The 17744-nt window shown below is 46.4% G+C and overlaps 1 protein-coding gene across 1 annotated transcript in view; it reads right to left on the bottom strand.

Moving 5' to 3' along the window:
* samhd1 (SAM domain and HD domain 1) overlaps window positions 1-12774 on the bottom strand; it is a 33478-nt gene extending 20704 nt beyond the window's left edge. The window contains exons 1-8 of the mRNA XM_060938614.1: window positions 12459-12774; window positions 6157-6223; window positions 5803-5875; window positions 3096-3256; window positions 2597-2712; window positions 804-874; window positions 483-638; window positions 301-401 (exon numbers count right to left, since the gene is read on the bottom strand). Of these exons, the coding sequence (XP_060794597.1) occupies window positions 301-401; window positions 483-638; window positions 804-874; window positions 2597-2712; window positions 3096-3256; window positions 5803-5875; window positions 6157-6223; window positions 12459-12633 (920 nt within the window). The 5' untranslated portion in view covers window positions 12634-12774. The remainder of the gene's footprint in view (window positions 1-300; window positions 402-482; window positions 639-803; window positions 875-2596; window positions 2713-3095; window positions 3257-5802; window positions 5876-6156; window positions 6224-12458) is intronic.
* Between the last annotated feature and the right edge of the window lie 4970 nt (window positions 12775-17744).

Genomic DNA, 17744 nt, shown 5'->3' with positions numbered 1-17744 from the left:
AAAAATACAGTAAACAGCCCGATTCCATCCATACAGTACTCCGTCAAGAACTGAACAACTAAGTAAAGAGAAACAACATCCGTCATTACTTTAAGATGTAAAAGAAGTGTCTTTTTTTATTTAAAAAAAAAATGACATTGAATTAGGAGGGGTGTCCAAACTTTTGACGGGCATTTTGTTATAACTCTCCCCTTCCTAAGCAACAAACACAACACGGACACAGTGAGGCGTCTCTGCACTGAACTGGTACTGCGGCCTCTTAATAAGGTCCACACAATAATAATCCCAATCCAAACTCACCTTGCAAAATAATCCCACTTGTCCACGTCGATGCCCGTCCTCTTATTCGCTACAATCTCGTACAGGAACGATTTCTCCTCTGACCTGCCTTTATACGGCCACTAACAAGGAAATCAAACCCAAACATCAGTCACTCAGCAATCACCATCACATCAGCGAGTAGAAACGGCACAAAGCCGTACCATTTTGGGCGAGGTCACGGAGTCCCGCGGCCCGGCGATCTGCTCTTTAATGAAGAGGAGGTCGTTGGGGAGAGAGAGACCGTACTGCTCCATCATGTCCTCCAGCTTGTTCACCTTCACCAGGTGGTCAAACATCTGTGCTGATGCCTCCTCATGCTGCAGAGGAGCACAGGGTTCACACACACACACACACACACACACACACACACACACACACACCACTTCGTTTTACTTACTGTACATGTAGAAATGAGCCATGTCGCATTTTATTAAATTTTGTATTAGTTTGAAACGCTAACTCGGGTGAGGTGAGGTTCTTACTTTCCATTTGAAATTGGGTCGGACCCTTGGAATAAACATTCCATCAAACATGTGGGAAAAAGGACCATGACCTGCCAGAGATGATAACAGTCAACCATTTTCATGATTAAAAACAGGAAGAGTCACAACTTTAAAACAAAAAACAGGTCTTGTGAAAATCAGATCATATTTAAAAAAAAGGAACTGTAGGTTTATTCCAAACACGAGGTCATCATCATCATCATCCTTCCTGGCACACCCTGACTTCCTCTTTTTTTTTTGGGGGGGGGGGAGCAAATCACAGGACAGAGCAAAACCCCTGCAGTGAACAGTGAGAATGTGTGAAATGGTGACTTTTACAAAATGAACCTGAACGTTTGCATCGCACCACAGCTCATTTTTCATCACTGGGTTGCAGTTGTGCCACACTGAAAAGCAACCAGCATCCAATCACAGTTCTAAGTCATACTCGAGAGACTGGATGTAATCAGGGACGGGACTGAACGACTACTTTTCCACCAAATCTTGCTGGATTATGTCGGCACTGTTCTGACATGGCCACGCCCCCAAATACAAAACGGATGAGAGCACAGAATGGAGCTCCTCCGCTGCAGTGAGGAGATGAACGAAGTGAGGAGTGTGGTTAGGTGTGGTTGAGTGCCCCCCTCCCGCCCAAAGTGTGTGTGAGAGGCCGACTGACTGACTGACTGACTGACTGATTGTGCTCGTGTGGTTGGACTGCGCTTGTCCAACATGTAACTGATGCACCGTTTTCTTTCCCCTTTTAATTTGTCACATCATGTAACAGTTATGGCCCTTTTCCACTACCCTTTTTCAGCTCGCTTCAGCCCGACACGGCTCGCGTTTCGACTATCTCAAAACAGCACGACTCGGCTCGCTTCAGCCCTGCTCAGCACCCAAAACTCGCACGGTTTTGGAGTGGGGCTGAAGCGAGCCAAAGCGAGCCGAGTGGGGCTGGGGGCGTGAGCAGACACTCCCCTATGCACTGATTGGTGAGGAGGAGTGTCCTCACACGCCCACACACGCCCCGCGAGCACGCTGGGATCTGTAAACACCGCAAACCCAGAAGAAGAAGAATTATGAGAATTTCTGAAGCCTTATGCGCCTCGCCTCATCTATACGCTCTTGCCAGTATCTGTCCGCGTTGTCGGTGACAACAAGCCACAGCACCAAGACCAGCAACACTAACGACTCCATGTCCTCCATGTTTATTGTTTACTATCCGGGTCGTGAGACTACCGCTTAAAAGATCACTGATGTCACTGTTTGCGCTGCTTAACGACATCACGTGACGTCCACCCACTTTCGCTAACTCCACCCAATGTGTCCACCCACTTCCAGCCAGCACGGTTCAGCGCGGTTGTAGTCGAAATGCAACTCCAACAGCCCCGCTCAGCCCGACTCAGCACCGCACGGCTCAGCCCAACTCAGCACCGCACGGCTCAGCCCGACTCAGCACCGCACGGCTCAGCCCGACTCAGCACCGCACGGCTCAGCCCGACTCAGCACCGCACGGCTCAGCACCGCACGGCTCAGCCCGACTCAGCACCGCACGGCTCAGCACCGCACGGCTCAGCCCGACTCAGCACCGCACAGCTCAGCCCGACTCAGCACCGCACGGCTCAGCACCGCACGGCTCAGCCCGACTCAGCCGCGTTGGTAGTGGAAAAGCGGCATTTGTTATGAAAATGTTATAATAGAATTTATGCTGAAGGAGTTTAGGAATGAAGTGCACTATGGTGTGTGTGTGTGTGTGTGTGTGTGTGTGTGTGTGTGTGTGTGTGTGTGATTACCCAGGTCATGGCACAAGCCAGCGATCTGAACACACAGGATGTCCTGTTTGGTGATCAGGAGCTCAGGCTGTCTCTCGTTCAGAGCTTGGACCAGACAACCTGCTAAATATCCAACACTGAGACACAAAACACACAAAAACACCAGTTTTAACACCATGATGATCACACTCAGGATGGTGGCCATGACGATGCTTTGCACCCGGGTGCATGATGCCACCTTGTTGCGGATTATCTTCCTCTAAAAGCCCAAACAGGAAGTGATTTATTTGAATATGAGGGAATATTTGAATGTTCAGGCAGCTACAGAGCCGGAGCTTCTCATGAGGAACTTTCTCACCCAGGTCCTCAGCGTTACACTCAATCATTACATTCTTTGACTAATGAATCGTTTATAGAGTTGGGTTCAGCGGTACGTTGCTCCTCCGTCTTTAGCTGATTAAACAAATTAATCCCAGCTTAACTGGTTTAACTACGCACACACACACACACACACACACACCCTATGCAGTGTTCGAAGCGGTTGTGTGCGGCTCCAGGAAACACCATGTACGTGGCTCCCAGCTGTTTGATGTGCCGCAGCCGTTGGAACTGAGGCGTGTCGATGATGCGTACCAGCAGGGGGTGGAGCTCAATGTGGCCGTGAATTGGATCGTTGAACACCTGAGCGAAAGCAGAACCGTTATTATTACTGTTCAGTTCTTTATTACTGACAACAACTACCACCAATCAGCTTTCTTCTACCTCTCTCTCATACACACACACACACACACCTCATTCTCACACACACACCTCATTCTCACACACACACACACACACACACACACCTCATTCTCACACACACACACACACACACACACACACACACACACACACACACACACACACACACCTCATTCTCACACACACACACACACACACACACACACACACCTCATTCTCACACACACACACACACACACACACACACACACACACACCTCATTCTCACACACACACACACACACACACACACACACACACCTCATTCTCACACACACACACACACACACACACACACACACACACACACACACACACACACACCTCATTCTCACACACACACACACCTCATTCTCTCACACACACACACACCTCATTCTCACACACACACCTCATTCTCACACACACACACCTCATTCTCACACACACACACCTCATTCTCACACACACACCTCATTCTCACACACACACACCTCATTCTCACACACACACCTCATTCTCACACACACACACACACACACACACACCTCATTCACACACACACACACACACCTCATTCTCACACACACACACACACACACACACACACACCTCATTCTCACACACACACACACACACACACACACACACACACACACACACACACACACACCTCATTCTCTCACACACACACACACCTCATTCTCTCACACACACACACACCTCATTCTCACACACACACCTCATTCTCACACACACACACACCTCATTCTCACACACACACCTCATTCTCACACACACACCTCATTCTCACACACACACACACACACACACCATATCATTCTCTCACACACACACCTCATTCTCACACACACACACACACACACACACACACACACACACACACACACACCTCATTCTCACACACACACACACACACACACACACACCTCATTCTCACACACACACACACACACACACACACACACACACACACACACACACCTCATTCTCACACACACACACACACACACACACACACACACACACACACACCTCATTCTCACACACACACACACCTCATTCTCTCACACACACACACACCTCATTCTCACACACACACCTCATTCTCACACACACACACCTCATTCTCACACACACACACCTCATTCTCACACACACACCTCATTCTCACACACACACACCTCATTCTCACACACACACACACACACACACACACACACACACCTCATTCACACACACACACACACACCTCATTCTCACACACACACACACACACACACACACACACACCTCATTCTCACACACACACACACACACACACACACACACACACACACCTCATTCTCTCACACACACACACACCTCATTCTCTCACACACACACACACCTCATTCTCACACACACACACACACACACACACACCTCATTCTCACACACACACCTCATTCTCACACACACACCTCATTCTCACACACACACACACACACACACCATATCATTCTCTCACACACACACCTCATTCTCACACACACACACACACACACACACACCTTTCTCCTATGTGCAGTACTGGCACTGGTGTTACACCCCCCCTCCTCTACACACACACACACACACACACACCTCATTCACACACACACACACACCTCATTCACACACACACACACACACACACCTCATTCTCACACACACACACACACACACACACACACACACACACCTCATTCTCACACACACACACACACACACCTCATTCTCACACACACACCTCATTCTCACACACACACACACACACCTCATTCTCACACACACACACACACACACACACACACACCTCATTCTCACACACACACACCTCATTCTCACACACACACACACACACACACACACACACACACACACACACACCATATCATTCTCTCACACACACACCTCATTCTCACACACACACACACACACACACACACCTTTCTCCTATGTGCAGTACTGGCACTGGTGTTACACCCCCCCTCCTCTCCACACACACACACACACACACACACACACACACACACACACCTCATTCTCACACACACACACACACACACACACACACCTCATTCTCACACACACACACACACACACACACACACACACACACACACACACACACCCTTTCTCCTGTGTGCAGTACTGGCACTGGTGTTACACCCCCCCTCCTCTCCACACACACACACACGGAGCAGTGGGCAGCTATGAGTGTGGTTTATTTTTGACCGGAGCTCTTACAGAGCTGTGTAAGTGTTTACAGTCCATCAGTGCAGAACAAACAGATCCTGATTTAGAAATATAGAAACAGCAGAGGGAAAAAAAACCTCAAGTTCAAGCTGAACTTTAAAAACACACAGAGAGAGAGAGAGAGAGAGAGAGAGAGAGAGAGAGAGAGAGGGGGGATCTGAACCCACCTTCATGTGCTGAGATGAGCTCTGCCACAGTTTACTGAGACAGTGGAGGATCTCGAGCCTGGAGCCCAGCGGCCTGAGAGAGAGAGAGAGAGAGAGAGAGAGAGAGAGAGAGAGAGAGATTACACTCAGTCATCATCTCAGCGTTAATGCCACAGATCAGTGTCTCCTGCTGGAAGCTAAAGCACTTATACATGATCAAAAAATTACCACAACACTGCAGCAATATTTATAATTCTCTAACCACACACACACACACACGCTCACACACACACACGCTCACACACACACACGCTCACACACACACGCTCACACACACACACGCTCACACACACACACGCGCTCACACACACTCACTCTACGCCCATCTTCTCCAACTGTACATCAGTGAGGAGGCGCAGCCCGACTCCTGTTATCTTCTGTTCTGTGGATACACACACCAAGAGACCCAATCACTCACACAGAGAGAGAGAGAGAGAGAGAGAGAGAGAGAGAGAGAGTAAATGCTGTAAAGGTCAGGAGGCGGTGATATGGCAGCACTATAAAGGTTATTACACACACAGGACACGTTTTCCATGGAATAAAAACGTGCTCGGTTTGCTTCTAGTGGGTTTATTGATGGCATGCAATATTGTGTGTAACCATATCGCTTATCCTCCGTGTATCACGCCGCTCTCCCCAACACAGGACGAGCGTGCAGCACTGTTAGAATATTGTACACTGTCAAGACAACGCGACCTCACACCTCAGAGCTCATGCGAATATCCAATGACCAAACTTTTCTGCTGTGTATGTGCAGAGTCATTTCTTTGTCGGCCAGGAAAGAGAGAAGACGAGGCTAATCCAGTGCTACTGCTATAATTAAGCACTAAATAAACAAACTGAAAACTGAAACCAAAGATGCGCCGAACACCCGAAAGGCTCCTAAAACTTCATTAGATATTCTTCACACATATTTACAAAAGAGAAACAGACCAATGGACATCAAAAAACTGGAAAAGAGACACGTCAGAGATGTAAAACTTCCAAGCTAACGAGTGACTGTGACAATTTGTAAACAAACATGGCCGCCAGGTTTGCTTTGTTAAAAACGTAAGATTTTGAGAGAATGTTGGCTGCCAGGTTGCTCCGTGGTGTGCAGCTGTTGATGTTGATTTTAAAAGTAACTAAGTAAATTACACAGGGAAAATAATAATAAAAAATATATTTTTATTTTTCTTCATTGTCTATCAGAGATATTCCATTCAGCTCTTCGTCTTTGACTTATTCAGTATCGTGCTCGCTGAATGGAATATCTCTGATAGACCACTCAACACCAGCCGATATTATTTAAATATCAGGCTTTAGTGTAAATTCAGAGGTGATTATAGAAAATTGTGTGACTTGAGTGACTCGACAAAATGGCGGCTAATCGCTTCGTCGCTGTGAAGAATTACAGATGAAAGAAAATTCTGTTCCTAAAAGCTACAGTCACACTCCAGCTCGCGATGTTTTGCGATGGTTATTGATGAAAATGAAGCGTTTTAGTGGCAGTGCATGGCGATGTACAGGCGAGCTAAAAGCTGTGGTCACACAGCAGGCAAACATTTGACTGCTTGAGCGGCCACGCCCACTCGCAGGACCCAGTTGTTCTGGGAAACACCCGATGCTGATTTGAGCGCAATCAGCACACACACGAGTGCCGTTCTCACAGAGGCTTTGGGTAGTCTGATCACCATTAGCCCTTTTCCACCAAATCAGTTCCAGGGCTGATTCGGGGCCAGTGCTGGTGCTGGTTCACAACTCGTTCAACTTGCGAGCCAGCTGAGAACCAGTTTGCTTTTCCATAGCTCGCGGTGCTAAGGGGAGACATGTCATTACGTCGCTGTATACATCAGTTACGTTGCTGTATACGTCATTACAGTGCTGTATACGTCATTACGTCGCTGTATACGTCAGTTACGTCGCTAGGTTTGCATAAACCTTGGCGCGAATATCGAAGCAAAAACAACACGGAAGCAGCAGCAACAACAACAACAATAATAATAATGGATGACTTAGCGTTTGTACAGCTGCGGCTTCTCGTCGCTTAAAAATGGCGATCTTTTGCGGTCTTGTTATTGTTGTTGGTCTTAACAACTCCGCCCCCCCCCGCTGACGTAAGCGGTTCTTTCCTCTGGCCCAGCAGAGAGTTGGTGCTAGCCTGGAACCGGTTTTTCTGGCCCCAGAGCCAGTTCTTTGTCAGTGGAAACAGAAAACCCGGTTCCAAACTAAGCACTGGCCCCGAACCAGCCCTGGAACTGCTTTGGTGGAAAAGGGGCACATGACGTGTTTATGACTTTACTTTCTGTTTTGCTCTCATTTGTGTTTTGTTACTTCGACCTCATGGTTTCTTTTGGTAAATAATCACGCCTGCTCATAAACACTCTTCCTGCACTTAGACCCGCCTCGGACCTGACAATACTTCACAAAGTCTCGGTGAAAACACTGTACTCATGTGTGTGTGCTGACTGTGCTCAAATCAGACTCAGTGAAGGTTCCCCGAGCTTCAGGAAGTATTCCCAAACCCATCTGTGAGGATTCACTACTTAGTTTGCTGACGAAAACGTCGCCATCAGATTAGATTAGATAAAACTTTATTGATCCCTTTGGGCGGGTTCCCTCAGGGAAATTAAGACTCCAGCAGCATCATTACAGATAAACAGAGAAAAGAAATAGAGAAAACTTCTAGATAAATTAAAATAAATTAAGTATTTACATATACAAATATAAAAGAATAAGATATGGGGAAGAGAGGAAGGGGGGAGGGGGGTTAGGGTAAGAGTGTGTGGGGGGGAGCAGGAAAGATATTGCACTTTATATTGCACATACATATTAGGGCTGTCAAACGATTAAAAAAAATTAAATCGCGATTAATCTCAGAATTTCATATAGTTAATCACGATTAATAGCATTTTTTTAAATCTATGTAAATGAATGAGGCTTTTAAAGTGAAATGTTACAATTAAAATGGTGAACACACTTTATGCTAAAAGTACTTGTTAAACTGCTGGGAAGAGAAAATGTTAAGGGAGTTTATTCACTCACACACTCGGCAGTACTGAACACACAAAACACAGAACTGGATTGTGTGATGGATCAGGGAGCTGCAGTCTCAAATACAAAACATGCAGTCACAGACTACTGTACCTCAGTTCAGACGTGACAAAAGAAAATAAAAATGAAATAAAACTTCAGTTGTGCTGGGGTTGTATTCAGTCACAGCCTATAGGACTCACAGTGCTGTGCAAACAAAAATAAACTGCAGTTGGACTTCAGTAAAGACATTTAGTGTCGTATCACAGTGCTACAGCATACTGACATCTCACTGTACAAAAGTATAAGTGCAGACCAAAACCAACTCAATCACCACAGACATATAAACATAGACGCCGCACTGAGCTGGTGGCCCGTTGCTGGGATACGTCAGAGTGTCCGCCATATTGGATGTGGCAAATCTTCCCCGTAAACCAATGCAAGTAAATGGACTGAACTTCATAAAGCCCCTTTCTACAATAATATTTAACTCCATGCCTTTTATTCACCCATTAACACACACACGTATATATCTGGGAAACAAACAGGCATCAAAACAACATATATAACTTTTAATGTGATGGTTATAAACATACATGTCAACCTTTGGTCAATCAAACCTGTATAACCAACCTCCAAAATCCGTACTTCCCTTATAAAATCCGTATAAGATGCAAATTAAAATAATTTACCGAAAATTTGAATGATAATTAACAATGATATATCCCAGTTACTTTTTATTCAATATTAATAACAATAAACCTTCAGAATGAATATAAAGCTCCAATGTTCGACAAAAACACAAAGTGTTATCAGTGTAGTTACGAAGGAAATACTTCGTTGTTTGGAGACAGGTTTCACCGAGCGGCTATTATGCGCGAGACTTCATATTAGCCACAAAGTCAGGAAAATCTGTTCGTAAAATTACATTATAATGACCAAATACAATGAAAAGTATTTTTCCAGTCTCACCTGTGAAAGGTAATCCCATGTGATCTCGTTTGGACGGTAAACCTGTTGGTACAGTTAGGTGGGGTTTACATTAGACCGTATCAGCGGATCATCAGATTAACGTTTTTAAAAACGATTCGCGTGCACACAGTAACGCCAATACACGGATACGCTAATCACATGACTAATTCGGCACGTAAGTTGAGAAACGTGTCAGTGCAGCTCATCGCTTCCTCCTCAGCGGCTGCGCTCCAAATCACTCCGCACTGAACAGCGAGTGCCCTACGCAGCTCACAGAGCGCGCGAGTGAAGCGCACGAGCAGTGATTCGGGACTGAGCCGCTGTGCGCAAGTCACTTACCACTTGCAAGTGGAAGGATGGCAAGCCTAAAGACAATCATAACTACACAATGGGCAGTATTTGCATCAGTATTTGCAGTATTTTCATACTTTTATACTCTTTAATGAAAGGTGATACAAGGCGGAAGTCCGCGCCGTTTTTCAGCAGTCGCGTCACATGACCAACGCCAGCGAATCAGGAAGGTGGATGTCACAGTGACGTTGTCCAATGACGACGCCAGCTAGAGCTCAGCACAGCGTATCCACGTATCTCAATGTTTACACAGCACCGGAGCTGACACGATCTGGATTGAATACGTGGACGCTGGTGGATTCCCGTTTCCCGGCGTTTCCAGGCGGTTTAATGTAAACGGACAGTGCATCCGCGAAGAAAACGAGACAGATACGGTCTAATGTAAACTTGGCCTTAAACGCAGCACATGAATGAGGCATCTTTATTCTCAGCTACTGTCTAGACACCAAGACGGTTGAAGAATCTCCACTTTGCCACATCCAATATGGCGGCAAGGATGACGTATGATTCTACGCAGAAGGTGGCGTCTATGTTTATATGTCTATGCTCAATCACACTCTACTTTTGAAATGAAACTTCCTGTTTAACAGACCTTTCTCCATCACTCACACGTACTCTTATTGAGGCAGCGCACGACAAGCCTCAACAGGAACTACGGGTGACTCGCAGGGCCAAATTAGAATTTGCGTTAACGGCACTATTTTTTTTTTATTGTGATAAATTGTGATCGCGTTAATGCGTTATTACTGTGTTAACTTCGACAGCCCTAATATATATATATATTATATATATATATAGTAAAAACACACACACGTGCACAATTATCCACCTCAGACTCTGAATATCAGTGAATAATAACCTCGATCTCAACTCCATTATTATTCACTAATATTCACTTCACCTTCAGGGAATAATTGTGAAATAATCACATTCTCAGCACAGAGACGTTTCTGTTTCATAGTTTATCAGCCTTCAGATGAAGGACACACACACACACCAGACAAAATATGTGATGTGCAGGAGCAGAACAAACCGGTCACACTGTCTATACACGTTCCTAATGAAGCGTGAATGAGAGCAGTGTCCGTCTGTCCGTCTGATATCTCATCAATCCTCTTTTACAGTAAAGTATAATCCAGCAATCTGAGTCTATATTCATCTCCTTATCTGTGCAGATCACTTCCTGTTTTATCATTTCACATTTATTGATCATTCTGCTTTAATGATCATCACTATACCTATATGATAAACTTTATGATAAACTTTGTTAATGACTTCCATTTCACTGGATGAGTAAAAACACGGGCGGCACGGTGGTGTAGTGGTTAGCGCTGTCGCCTCACAGCAAGAAGGTTCTGGGTTCGAGCCCCGTGGCCGGCGAGGGCCTTTCTGTGTGGAGTTTGCATGTTCTCCCCGTGTCCGTGTGGGTTTCCTCCGGGTGCTCCGGTTTCCCCCACAGTCCAAAGACATGCAGGTTAGGTTAACTGGTGACTCTAAATTGAGCGTAGGTGTGAATGTGAGTGTGAATGGTTGTCTGTGTCTATGTGTCAGCCCTGTGATGACCTGGCGACTTGTCCAGGGTGTACCCCGCCTTTCGCCCGTATTCAGCTGGGATAGGATCCAGCTCGCCTGCGACCCTGTAGAACAGGATAAAGCGGCTACAGATAATGAGATGAGATGAGATGAGTAAAAACACAGCAGCTAAAAGGTCGCAGTGAGGAGGAGAGAAATCTCACTGATCACATCTCTAAACATTATTCAACAGATTTCACCATCCTAATATAAAAACAGTATAATTGCACATCATTCAGTGTTAAATTATATATGGCAATATTAATAATGTAATATACCACCAATAGTATTATTATTAAACGTCACGTGATCTTTAATATTACAGTATTAAATGTTATAATAAATCAATTTTTATTATAAAATATATTGTACATATGTATTGTAATATTATTTGTATACTATAGTTTATTATAATAAATATATCATAGCGAATGTTAATACTTCTATAAAATAACACGTTGAATTTTTTCCCATATCCGTTTTACGGCAGACTCCGCCCATACGCGCTAGGATTGGTTAGGAAGTTTCCCGCTCTGCAACAGCAACCGCAACAGCCAATCAGGAGCGTCATTGTCGAATGAATATTCGAACATGGGTGGAACATGTGTCGGAAAACGGGTATGCATAAAAGTAACTATGATGGAACTTTTTTTTTTTGTTTAAGCGCATGAAGCTGGTGCAGTTTGCGGCGGAGCGCAGTGATGAGTTACCCCTGAACTCGCGCTCCCACTGCCCGAGTCCGTGGTGCCGGAGGTAGGAGCAGGTTTCCCTGGTGTCCCAGAGCTGGAAATCCCCGGGTTGCCAGGTTTCAGTGGGTTTGTGTGGAGTTCTCAGACAGTCCGCTTCACACTGCGGCTCCTCCCGCGGCCGCTTCCGGGTCTCCATCGCGCACAGCCGCACTGACGGGTTAACCAGCGCCGAACCCGCCGAGCCCGATCCCTCCGAACCCGAGCCCGAGCCCTCCGAGTCTGATCCTCCGAGTCTGATCCCTCCGAACCTGATCCTGCAGAGCCTCGCCCCGCCTCTCCCGCTCGCCCCGCCCCGCCTCTCCCGCTCGCCCCGCCCCTCCCGGGTTTATCACCACAGCGACGCCTAAACTCCTGACATCAATCCGTACGGCATGTGACGTCATCTTCCAACCCGGAAGCGAATCCCGGTAATTTAATACAACTCAATAAATCAGCATTTCTGTTTACTTATTTATTGTGTACATCGACTTCCTTATTATAACCCAGCCCTCTGTCACAACTACTCCTGTCTTATCCTCCGCATACCAGACTTCATCATCATTATCACCGTTTCGAGCTTCAGCAGATAGTAACGTTTAAAAAACTACACATCCCATAATAATCCTCTTCTTCAGGTCAACTTTACTGTCAAATATGCTCTACATGCTCGACATCCAGCACAGATGAAATATCAGTCCTCTCTGACCCACGGTGCAAACAGGCAATGCAGTAAATACAAATAGAATAATTGAAAAAACAAACAATATAAACAGTATAAACACTCTAGATAGGAACTAGACAGACTAAACACTCAAACACGTAAATTGGAGCAAACAAACAGTCAAGGGCAGTTGAGGTAAAGCAGGTAAACATGAAATAAGCAGAATAAACAAACTAGCAGCTGTTAAGGTGAGGTAGTGCGGAATAGTGCAAATGAGCGAGGTAAAGTGAGATGTTCAGTCCCTGAGTTCAGTGTGTTAATGAACGATGAGTGTGTGTGTTGGGGGGGGGACTGTGAGGGTGGCATGATGTCAGATGCTGAAGGGGGGGCAGGGGGGTGGGGGGGCAGAGGGGGGAGGAGGGGCAGAACAGGGAGGGAGTTGAGCCTCCTGACCGCCTGGTGAAAGAAACTGTTCTTGAGCCTGCTGGTTTTGGCCCGGAGACTCCGCAGTCTCCTCCCCGACAGCAGCAGGCTGAAGAGGCTGTGAGATGGGTGGGTGGGGTCACCTGCAATCCTGATGGCTTTGCGGGTGAGGCGGGAGTTATAAATATCCATTAGAGAAGGGAGAGAGACACCAATGATCCTCTCAGCTGCTCTCACGATGCGCTGCAGAGTCTTGCAGCAGGACACGGTGCAGGCGCCGTACCACACGGTGATGCAGCTGCTCAGGATGTTCTCGACGGTGCCTCTGTAGAAAGTGTGCATGATGGGGGCCGGGGCTCTTGCTCTCCTCAGTTTGCGGAGGAAGTACAGACGCTGTTGGGCTTTTTTGGCCAGTGATGCGGTGTTGTTGCTCCAGGACAGGTCTTCAGAGATGTGCACACCCAGAAACTTGGTGCTGCTCACCCTCTCCACTGCAGCACCGTCGATAGATAGTGGAGCATGCTGGGTGTGCACTCTCCTGAAGTCCACAACAATCTCCTTCATCTTCTCCACGTTCAGGCGGAGATTGTTGTCCTTGCACCACATGGCCAAGCGGCTCACCTCACTCCTGTAGATTGTCTCATCACCATTGTTGATGAGACCCACCACAGTCGTGTCATCCGCAAACTTAATGAAGAGATTAGAGCTGGATGTTGGTGTGCAGTTGTGGGTCAGCAGAGTGAAGAGGAGGGGGCTCAGCACACATCCTTGGGGGCCCCCGTGTTCAATGTGATGGTGCTGGAGGAGTTGCTGCTGACCCGTACAGCCTGTGGTCTCCCCGTCAGGAAGTCCAGCAGCCAGTTGCACAGGGAGGTGTTGAGTCCCAGCTGGTCCAGTTTATGAATGAGCTGCTGAGGAATGATTGTGTTGAGTGCTGAGCTGAAGTCTATGAACAGCATTCTGACATACGAGTCTTTTGTCTCCAGGTGGGTGAGGGCAGAGTGGAGGGGAGTGGAGATGGCGTCATCGGTCGAATGGTTGGACTGATATGCAAACTGGAAAGGGTCCAGGGGGGAGGGCAGACTTGATATGCCGCATGACTAGCCGCTCGAAGCACTTCATGAGGATGGGAGTGAGTGCGACAGGGCGGTAGTCATTGAAGCAGGAGGGAGACGGCTTCTTCAGGACCAGGATGATGGTGGTGGCTTTGAAGCACATGGGGACAACAGCCTGGCTCAACGAGAAGTTGAAGATGTCTGTAAAGACATCTGTGAGCTCCTCGGCACAGTCTCTCAGGACACGACCAGGAATGTTATCAGGACCCAGGGCTTTCTGTACATTTGCCATCCTGAGAGCTCTCCTCACGCTGTCTGGGGGCAGCATCAGCACCTGGTTGCCGGGAGGTGGTGGGGTCTTCTGTGCTGTGGTGCTATTGTCTGCCTCAAAGCGAGCGAAGAAGTCATTCAACTGATTCAGCAGAGACGTGGAGTTGTCACAGGTCTGTGGCGAGGGCTTGTAATCTGTGATGGTCTGAATCCCCCAACACAGGTTCCTGGTGCCTCTGCTGTCATTGAAATAGTCAGCAATGTACTTTGAATACTGGCCACCCTGATGCCTCGAGACAGGTTGGCTCTAGCTGTCCTCAGGCCCACCTCATCCCCAGCTCTGAAGGCGGTGTTCCGAGCCCTCAGGAGCCTGTGGACTTCCCCTGTCAGCCATGGTTTCTGATTCTTCAAGCCCAGTTATCATTATTATTATTATTATTATTATTATTATTGTGTTTAATGTCGTAGCAGTATTGAAAAACCCATTAAATAATATTACAGTGGGAAAAACTACACGTCCCATAATCCCCTGCTTCAGCTCAGCATTAGCAGGGAGTTCTACTTTATTAATTGATAAAGCGTATTTAAAAGCATCACATCAATATAAATACAAGTAATATAAAACTTGTAAAATAAATTAATAAAATAAATACAGTGCAAGGCTATAAATAATATATATATAATTTAAATTTTCCTAAAACCACCTTCCATTTTCAGTGAGGTGATGTAAAGCGGCCTTAAACTGTGTGTTCTCTTCTATATTAACATCTCCTGCAAGCCTCATAAACGAGCTCATAAACTACATTTCTACCAGCTCGGGTTATTTTTTAAAGATGAACCGGCGAGCCCGAAAACCCCGGGCTCTCAGCCCGTCTCTCAGGGCACGAAAACCCCGGGCTCTCAGCCCGTCTCTCAGGGCACGAAAACCCCGGGCTCAGTTCTGTCTTTGGTTCATGAAATTCTTCTTCTTTAAGGTTTGATGGCGGTGAGCAAACCAACTTAAAGGTGCTTTAGTGCCACCTACCGGGCTGGAGTGTGGAACAGGTGTGCGGGGGGGGACCCACTGAGATTCTTGGAGTTATTTTTGACTCTTTCAGAAATGTGATCATGTAGTAACACATCTGACTCAGTGCTCTGCCTAATAAACCAGGCAAAGTGAAATGATGATGATTAATCATTCTGAGAGATGTATAAAGCTCATTTCTCTCACGTTCATATTTCTTACAGTGAAGTATTGCCAGCTCTGCTGATTCCGGATGGTCACAGGGTTCAGTTTCCGGTTGGGTGTTTGTCTGTTTTGTTCAGAGAATAGTTAAGTCCTTTATGTCCAGTTCTTAATGGGGTGATCATGGTTTCTTCTCTCCGACTCCTGTCCCATATCCTTCCACCATTCACCTGTTTTTCAGTGTTCTATACAGTAGATGCCTTTCTGTTTCATTTCCATCCCAATCCTCCTGCCAGACTGACTTTGTGGAGGACTTGATGTAAATCTGAGCCTTTGCCTTACTGACTGGGATTCACAATTCTATTTCTATATTATTTAGTGTTTGCTTAGCCGGCTTATCAACCTGTTCATTTCCCTCCACGCCAGCATGCCCAGGTACCCAAAAAATGAGTTGTAAAGCCCTTGGAATCTATTTTAAGCAAAGTCATAAAGATTTCATTGATTATATCTGTTCCAAATGATTTACCTGATTGAATACTTTCCAGTGCTGAGTAACTATCTGAGATTATTACAGTTTTGTTTTTTGCATTTTCATTAACCCATTCCAGGGCCAATAATATTGCCACCAATTCTGTTGTATACAGCATCACATTCTTGGTCACTCTTTTCTTAACACTCACTCCTTTCCTTGGGATATGCACTGCTGATCCAGCACACCCTTTTGGGGGGTCTTTAGAACCATCTGTAAATATACATGTATGATTAGAAAAATAAAAATCCAAATAATTTTGTTCAGTTTCCCTCAATGATATATCCTTTGATTTCTTTTGGGAATAACCATGGTGGGACTGGTGATAATGGGAGTGTTGGGCCGTACTGTAGCTGATGTAGACCAGTACTCTCTGCTTTAGCATCACTTATCCATCCAAAACCTTGGAAATGGGCGGCACGGTGGTGTAGTGGTTAGCGCTGTCGCCTCACAGCAAGAAGGTCCTGGGTTCGAGCCCCGGGGCCGGCGAGGGCCTTTCTGTGTGGAGTTTGCATGTTCTCCCCGTGTCCGCGTGGGTTTCCTCCGGGTGCTCCGGTTTCCCCCACAGTCCAAAGACATGCAGGTTAGGTTAACTGGTGACTCTAAATTGAGCGTAGGTGTGAATGTGAGTGTGAATGGTTGTCTGTGTCTATGTGTCAGCCCTGTGATGACCTGGCGACTTGTCCAGGGTGAACCCCGCCTTTCACCCGTAGTCAGCTGGGATAGGATCCAGCTCGCCTGCGACCCTGTAGAACAGGATAAAGCGGCTACAGATAATGAATGAATGAATGAACCTTGGAAATTAGATTCATGATGTTCCCCACAATCTTTTGTTATACTTTTAGCAGGCTGGTCATCATAATGCCCCTGAAGATTGACCCAATATGTCATCATCAATTGTAGCCTCCTGATCGTTAAAGGCATTTCCCCCATTTCCACCTGCATTGAAGACACTGGGGATGCTTTAAAAGACCCACTGCAGATCCTTAAAGCCTGAGCTTGCAGTACAGCTAATGTTTTAATGTTTGATTCTGCTGCAGACGTATCGGCTAAACATCCATAATCAAGCGCAGATCTCATCAGAACCCAGTATATGTTTTTTAAGGACGCTCTGCTCGCTCCCCAAGTTTGTCCTGTCAAACACCGGAGAATATTGAGAATCTTT

Source organism: Neoarius graeffei, chromosome 13 (assembly GCF_027579695.1).
Source record: "Neoarius graeffei isolate fNeoGra1 chromosome 13, fNeoGra1.pri, whole genome shotgun sequence".
Lineage (NCBI taxonomy): Eukaryota > Metazoa > Chordata > Actinopteri > Siluriformes > Ariidae > Neoarius > Neoarius graeffei.
The sequence above is the reverse complement of the archived record's forward strand: the minus strand, read 5'-3'. Positions and strand labels throughout refer to the sequence as shown.